Below are 8112 nucleotides of genomic sequence, written 5' to 3' on the forward strand. Positions count from 1 at the left end.
TTTTTGCCTTATTGCTTTTCAATAAAATCACAATTGTTTCAAAAACCTTTTCCTGTGGTTACTTTTCGTGATATCCGCCTTATGTTAAGTTAAATTTCTATGAATTATGCAAAGCGATTTAACCTTGAGGCTGTAAACAGGCTTCGTTAATGACCTTGTTTTAACAATATCTCTGCCAAAACGATGATGAATTTCACAGTTCAATTTTCGATTTACAGCTTATAGATTGTTCTTTAATCGATATTAACCTAACAGTTGCTTTAGCCATGGAAAATTTCGCGAAGCATCTATTTTTTGGTTATAAAACCACTCCTTTATTTACACTGCACTAATGGCACTCTGTCGTGCAAATAAACATAAATTGCACACAATTTACAATCCACTTGAAACTTTGTGGACTCTTGGTGAGCTGTGAATGTTTTTGTTACAAAGTCGAACACCACTTCATTTATCACTTTGTTCAAGCTGTCGTGAAGACATTGATCAGATAGCTCTACTTACTATAAAAAACTTATGATAAGTTCTTAAACATTAGCCGCAAGATTTTAATTTCATCATACTTGCACATGCGCTGCCTTATCAAAGGCATCTTGTAGCCGAAAGAATTGGATGTTTTCATGAGAAAGGGAACTGAAAGCGGTTCAGTAAACAAATTTGCAAAACTGTCAAGGTAATCAACGATCTGTAACTGTTTAGACACGCAATGTTTTCGGTGGTAGCTGTGGCATTTAGCAGCTTGGTTCTTACCTTCATAATGGCTGTCGGTGTGGCTGGAAATCTTCTCATTGTGTGGATTATCAAAAGTTCTTCAAGACTGAAAGCTAGAAGCCATATTTTGATAGCTAACCTCGCCGTCGCGGACACACTTCAGAGCTGCAACATATTCTTTATGCTTGTTACCGCTATAAATGGAGGGTACTGGATGTTTGGCGAAACTATTTGTCAAATCACAGCTTTCTTGACTGTGGAGTTTGTGCTCGCATCTATGCTCAGCTTAACAACCATCAGCATTAATCGATATTTCAAGGTTATGCATGAGGAAAAATACGACAAGATATTCACTGCCAAGTCTATTATGATTATTATTTCGTTCATTTGGACACTGCCTTTGATGTACGCTGTACCACCTTTGGTAGGCTGGTCGAGTTATGCTTTCGATCCTGGCAAATGCCTTTGCTTGTTTCGATTTCGCACGAAGAGTTCGTACGCATTTTTCCTAGTTGGTACAATGACCATTCCAGCTCTGGTAATTATCTGTTTCGCTTATTTCCGTGTTTTTCAAGTCGTGAAACTGCACAGAAACAGAGTTTGGGGTCTGCATTTTCATCAAGAACGAAGTAAACTGAGTTCAGATGAATATAAGATAACTTCTGCTGTTATAATAGTGGTTGTATCGTATATAATTTGCTTTGTTCCTGCTTCTGTTGTCAACTTCATCGAGATTTTAAACTCCGATTTTGAATTTCCTCTGTGGCTAGACTTCTCATCTTTTGTATTGATTTTCGTAAGTCATGCAAGCAACCCTCTCATTTACGGCTTCATGAATAGGCAGTACAGAGTGTCTTTTTTGGAATTACTACAGAAAGGGTCTCAAACAAAGAGAACCCGGAAGAATAAGAGCAAGAGGGGAGATCTGCATTTACAAAAACACTCTCCAGACCCGATAATGACATCTCAAGCTTTGAGATGACTAGATGAAAATAATGCAAGTTGCTCAAAGAACTGTTCGACCACGTAGAATTAAGCTTCCAGTATTTATTCATACTGAAGGTTTTCTTTAAAAGTCTGACTGTTTTGCCTGAATGCCGAATGACTTTGACACGGTATTCTTGGTTTTCACATGACGTCACAGGCATTTTCAAACTAACTAACTCAAATAATAAAATTGTTCTTATTTCTACAGGACTCACTAGTTTCACGTTGCGTCGTATGTACAAGTACCTTGATTCAAAATAGCATTAAAAGCCACCAAGAACTGCAAAATGGATTTCTCTTAACTGACCCTCCCCCGCACTCTTTATCAGTCTGCCAAATCGTGTTTGACACTGAAGCACGAAAGCTAGAGCTGAAATGTTAGCTTCCAACACTTTCCTTTTTTCGTTTGGCACGTATTCTATTCTTCAGCGCTATTTTTGGAGGTTTCTGCCCCTTTCATTTCGCCTAAGTTACGACGAGTTTGTCTCATCATTTACTGAGTTCGCTAGCGCCATCTTTACAAGTTCGACTCAAAATCTTCAACCCATGCCCTCTCGGCAAAAAAATGTTTCCTTTCCGGAGAGATCATAATGAGTTTTGCCAAAATACAAACATATTGTTCCAACTGAAACGCTTGATTGTACAAGTATGCTACGGCCGCTTTCGAGACCCCGACCTCTGCGGGGTAATCGCGTATCCAGATCCTAACCGCTTGGCCGCGGAACGTCTGGGTACGAGACTAAGATGGGGGGAGTCAAGGAGTCAAGAAGCAAACAACTTACATTCCCATCGCGAGATTTATCTCACCAGGAATCCCTGGAAACTTCTCTTTAATTAATCCGTCTTTATCACATTTTGGATTAAAATTGTACCATTATATCAGCCAGACTTTGTTATCTGTACTTTCCGGCCGTTTTAATTTGGTGTCCTGTATGTTCGGAGTCCTGTGCCGTATTGCAAACTGCCTTATGGGTATCTGCCCGTATAGCATATTGGGAACGCTTTAGAGAGAAAAATCGCTTAGAATACACGGGATATCATTGAGAGTAAAGCGGGCGAAAGAAATCAGCGATAATTTTCCCTTTTTTTCTCTTTTCTACGGTAAGATTTGAGCCAAAATTCGCCTTATGAACTAAGTTGAACAATTTTTACTTCTATTAAGTATCTAGAGATCTATATGCGCTGGAAAAAAAAAAGAATTCGCGAATTGGTATGATGGCGTGATCCTCGCCTTTGTTTAGAAATATTTCTTCTTTTGCAGGTTTTCCTTCAACGACGCGTTTTAGTAGACAAGTGAAAAGTTACAAAAGTGGACGGACGCGGGGCAAAATCTTCAGATTTTTCCGGAGTCAGGGAGGTTGTACCCGCATCGCTGCCGTTACAAGAGCAAAACCAAGTTCACTCGCAGCAAACTTTTCAACGATGGGTCCCTCCACAGATAAACCGGCTTCAATATCGTGACGATGAAGCGGTTTTTCGACGGGTCCGAGGGTAAAAATGTCGTTCTTTGCTTCTTATGCATTTATTAAGGTTTTTATGATAATTTTGGTCTCTTCAGTGGTTAAGAATATGTGATCTGTACGTAAATGTTGTAACCATTTTTGATGTAGCCTTACAATGGCTTGAAAACTCGACACTGTAAAGTCTAATTTGTGACTTCAACTGTCAGTTGAGCTTTCTTTCGTTGGAACCCATCGATTTTACGAACAGATGCAGTCTTTTCTTTCTTGTAAAAATTATTTTTCGTAGGCATACGTCAATGATGAGAATTTTTTTGTTGTTGTAAAATGATTGGGGTGTTGTTGAATTTAATTAAGAAGCTTGAATTTTATTTTGTAGCCCGAGTGTTCTTAAGAGAACAACTTTGATATTGATCATTCCTTTGGGAAACAAGAAAATTTCTCTTGAGAGCACAAGTGTCTCTCTGGAGGAATGTCTTTGTCTGTCTCTGTTTTTCAGAGATTTTCTAAACACCAGTGGAACTGTGAAGAAAACTATATTGCAAGCCTCAGGCTTACCACTTATTTATGCTTCCATTTAGTACACATTGAACTCATTTCCTCTGGGAAGGAACTCTGTAATTTAATTGCTGATGTTTACTCTAATTGCTAATGTTATTAAATTAGTGTTCTATCCTATTTTTGATCTTTTATTCCAAAGCATATGAAGATTTGTATGTGATAGAAAAGCCAGTGGGACTAAGATTCCAGCTTCTTGATATAAGATGTTCTTGCCTTTCTTCCCTCAGGATCCTTAATAAACTAACTCCGGATAAATTTGATAAACTATGTAATGAACTGCTTGGAGTGGGTATTGAGACCAAGTACATTCTCAAAGGTGTGATTCTGTTGGTAAGTGTATTTAATGTAATTCAAGAAGTAAGAGCAAATTGCTTAGCTCAAATACTACTCCCTAATACTTAGGACCAATAAACTGTTTACATCACTTGCATTCACTCTGCTCTTGAAATTCATATTTCTCTCTGGAAATCTAATACTGGGAATAGATTTTGTCTCAAAGTTTTCTCTTCACATCTGTCAGTTGTTCATACATGCTTTACCTGTATGGGGCTTTTACAGAACTTCCTTAGAATTATGGTAAGATAATTATTTTGGATGGATGGTTGAGATGTTGTTTCTTGTTTATGCTCCCAGACTTGTTTATCCAGACCTACCCAAGACCCATGCTTTTATGATTCTTGACAGCTTGTATACTATTTTTTTTTCTATAAATTACATGTATTTCTCAACTATGTTTCTCTATGTTAAGGTTTTTGAAAAAGCTCTCGATGAACCAAAATACAGTTCTATGTACGCCCAGCTGTGTCTGCGGCTTAGTGAAGAGGCACCAAACTTTGATGATCCTGGAAAAACTGGAAACTCGGTAAGTACAACTTTGAAAGTTATCACCAAAAAAATTGTTATCTCTGTTTTTACTGGAAGATTTTTAGCTAACATTTTTTAAAGAAACATAAACCTTGCACTATTACCATGGCTGGTTTTATCACCTGTAATTGTTGCATAGCTTTTAAAGGGAAGTCTGTTGCTTAACCACTTTAAGTTTACAAGTAAATTTAATTGCTAACTATAAATTGTGTTCTAGGAGGTCTTATTTTCTAAGACTAAAACAAGTCCATATATAATTGGTTTCCTATTAAAGATTTGAATATCATAGCCTCAAATTTGAAAGAAGCTAATTGTTCCCTTGATTTCAATGGTAAAGTTTAGTTGAACATTACTAGCTCTATGGATTTTATTGTCATGAATTCAGTCACCTGCCTTACATGACATGTAGGTCTGAATTTTGTGGCATATATTTGTCTGAAAGAATTAGTTTCTAGCCTCCTGTTCAAGGTTTTCTCTTAAAAAAAGGCTCTTCTTAGATCTGATAGTTAATTCTCTCCTCAAACTGTTACACATTTTCTTGTCAATAAGTGACAAGAATTTGGTTTTAGGTCAAGATAACCACTTTAAGCGGTCAAGTTTGAGTATTCTCATTTACCTGTTTACTTGATAATGTTTGGATGTTATAGGGAGAAGTTGCTTGTTAATCACCTTGGTGTTTTTCAGACATTCCGACGTTTGCTTCTCAAACAGTGTGAGGATGAATTCAACAACAGAACCAAAGCTAGTCAAGGTAATCTAATAATACCTTCTGCATGGTGACATTTTTTAATTTGACATGAAGCAAATGCATTTTTAATGTATTTGTATTATTTTTTGACGGTTTTTTGCTGTTTAGCTGTTAGAACTTTGAAAATGCTTTTAACTAGGCCAATGCTGTATGTCTGAAGCTTTTATTTTTAAAGGTAGATTTATGAGAGACTGTCAAGTCCAACACCACACATTATATTTCTCCAATTTTGTTGTATCAATCAATCCATCCATTTGGCTTTTTCCCATTTCTAGCATTCCCCTTTAGTTGTGTGGTAGGTGTTCCACTTTTCTTTTTCTCCATGGTGTGTTAATAAATCCTATAAAACAGGACATAATACAAGCAAACTTTTCACCTCATCACCCCATGAAGACTTGCATTAGAGGAGTTGAAACATCAGTATCAATACATTTGATAGTCTGACTCTACATTGTGCGACAAACGATGAAACGTTCATTTACCTACATTTTTATGTTAAACAGGATGCTTTTAGCTGATGTCAGTGGGTTTCTTGTTTTGTGTAGTTGGCAAAGTCCTTAGCTTTTGATTGACAATATTAATATTGCATCTTAATGCCTTTTGTATGGTAGCTTTTGATAAAAAAGATGGTCCACTTACACCGGAAGAGGAGGAACAACGGTCTACTATTAAGCGTAAAGTGTTGGGAAACATACGTTTCATTGGTAGGTTGAGAGCAGAGCTTTCCAGACAAGTGTCATGGAAATAACTAGTTGTTCATAAAGTAAGTAAAATAAACTTCAACAGCACCCAACCTTGTTTTACTTTGAGAGGTGATAAAAAAATAAATAAAATGTTCACTACAAGTTCAAAAAGTTTGTCCTTCAAGTTTATCTTTTCTCAATTGGTGTTTAAAACTTTGTTTCTTGTGCATACCATTAACTTCTATTGAAGGGTTTATTGTTCAGAAGAATCTACAGAAATTTATTTTCCTGTAAGTATTACACCAGAATCTGTAAGCAGGGCAAAAGAAGTCAACAGAAAGATTGCATTTTGTAGAAGAATTTGTATAAGATAATAGTTATTTGTTGACACTAAGTCGATTTTCTGCAAATAGGTGAACTCTATAAGTATGACATGTTGCATGAGGCCATTGTACACAGATGCATTAAGCAGGTAAAGAATATTTTAGTGATAAGACTAAGTATGTTATTTCAAGACAGTGAATCACATCCGCAGAAACACCTTTTCATAACTTTTGCCATCTTTTAGTAAAAAATTAATTTTGTCCAGGAATCCATATGTTTGGGTTGTGGGAGAACCCTGAGAGTGACTAGCATTTAATATCTCTCCATAATATCAATATCAGGGTAATGATCACCAACTAAAGGAATTCTTGATTGTTAAACAAATTCTCCTTGTCAGTACCTTAAGAAGTATATAGATAACAGTATGGAGAATTTGCATTCTGATGTTAGGGTGTAAAAGGTTTGCTTATTTATGGTTCCTCTTTCCTTAGCTGTTGGACAAGAAGAAGCGTGCTTCAGTGGCAGACTTGTCGGAGTCCATGGAGTGTCTCTGTTACTTGATGAGAACTGTGGGACCTAGACTGGACATTCCCAAAGCTAAGGTGCAAATCAGTTTGGATAGCTTAAGGATTAACAATTGCTCAGAGTAGACCCTTGGAGTTAGTAACTTGAGTGTGAATTTCTTCATCACTACTTTGTTTCAACTAGGTTCCTCTTATATATGCAAGATTTAAAAGTAGATTCTTCTCATTAATGACCACACATTTATCTCTTGGCTATCTCTTAGAACTGAGTGTTTTTATCAAATGTCCACATTTGATAATTTCTTAGTTTTAACACTTGTCTCCTTGAAGATAGGAAAATATTCAGACTGGTCAGGATGTCTTGTCAGCTTTGTAGGAATTGCACTTGTCTTTGAGTCATGTAAGTTTATTTTATTTTTTAATTGTTGGCTTTTTCTTTCAGTCTCTGATGGATCAGTACTTTGAGCGCACCCAGCAGCTTTTATGCCGTGGGGACTTTCCAGTTCGCATAAGGTTCATGATTGAAGATGTCATAGAACTACGCAATACTAAGGTAAAAACCACATTATATAGTAGCCTGCCTCTATGACTCAACTTGATAAGAGAATAGTCGCATGATGTGTTACCAGGAGTGTAATCATGACATTTCATGGTTACCCTCTAACTCCTAGAAGTGATTAACATGTAACTTCTCCCTGTAATATCCATACATTATCCAGCAAACAGGTAATGAGATTACTCCAACTTATTGAATACAAGTTGCTTGATCTGACACCAAACTCTGGCAACTAATTTATAAGGAAATACATAGAAGCTAGAGGGGAGAATGAACACTCAGGTCTTGGGAATTACAGTTTAATGCAATATATTTGTTATTACTTGTGTTTGACAGTGGATTCCACGGAAGGCTGTACATGAGACAGGGCCTAAAATGATTCAGCAGATTCGCCAAGAGGCCTGGCAGGTAACTTGGTGCAGTCCTTGTACAGCCCATGCATGTACCTTGTATGAATGTGTAGTGCCCCTGATTATCCTGGGTGATTTTGTATTCAAGTTCTTTAAATTGACTTTCCAGATTACCTTGAAAACCTGGGTCATCATACTTGTTGGCTGTTGGGGCTTTGGAATATCTTAAGTTATAAGGAGGAGCACAGAATGGTTTTAAAATTTGAAAGGCTATGAACTGTCTACCTATTATGTGGAAGTGCAGCACCCCATTTAGCTTGTTTATCTAAAAACGTAGAAAATAAAGT

The 8112-nt window shown here is 36.8% G+C and overlaps 2 protein-coding genes across 2 annotated transcripts in view; both read left to right on the top strand.

The window, feature by feature from the left end:
- The first annotated feature begins 638 nt into the window (after positions 1–638).
- LOC131792575 (melatonin receptor type 1B-B-like) lies at positions 639–1690 on the top strand. The gene has a single exon (XM_059109990.2). It carries the CDS (start codon positions 704–706, stop codon positions 1688–1690), a length of 987 nt encoding a protein of 328 aa, XP_058965973.2. The 5' UTR covers positions 639–703.
- Positions 1691–2673: 983 nt separating this feature from the next.
- The window catches only part of LOC131776673 (eukaryotic translation initiation factor 4 gamma 2), a 16028-nt gene continuing 10589 nt past the window's right edge, over positions 2674–8112 (top strand). The window contains exons 1-10 of the mRNA XM_066171079.1: positions 2674–2796; positions 2957–3186; positions 3944–4046; positions 4465–4578; positions 5265–5331; positions 5940–6032; positions 6425–6483; positions 6827–6937; positions 7302–7412; positions 7752–7823. Of these exons, the coding sequence (XP_066027176.1) occupies positions 4504–4578; positions 5265–5331; positions 5940–6032; positions 6425–6483; positions 6827–6937; positions 7302–7412; positions 7752–7823 (588 nt within the window). The 5' untranslated portion in view covers positions 2674–2796; positions 2957–3186; positions 3944–4046; positions 4465–4503. The remainder of the gene's footprint in view (positions 2797–2956; positions 3187–3943; positions 4047–4464; positions 4579–5264; positions 5332–5939; positions 6033–6424; positions 6484–6826; positions 6938–7301; positions 7413–7751; positions 7824–8112) is intronic.

Source organism: Pocillopora verrucosa, chromosome 8 (assembly GCF_036669915.1).
Source record: "Pocillopora verrucosa isolate sample1 chromosome 8, ASM3666991v2, whole genome shotgun sequence".
Taxonomy (NCBI): Eukaryota; Metazoa; Cnidaria; class Anthozoa; order Scleractinia; family Pocilloporidae; genus Pocillopora; species Pocillopora verrucosa.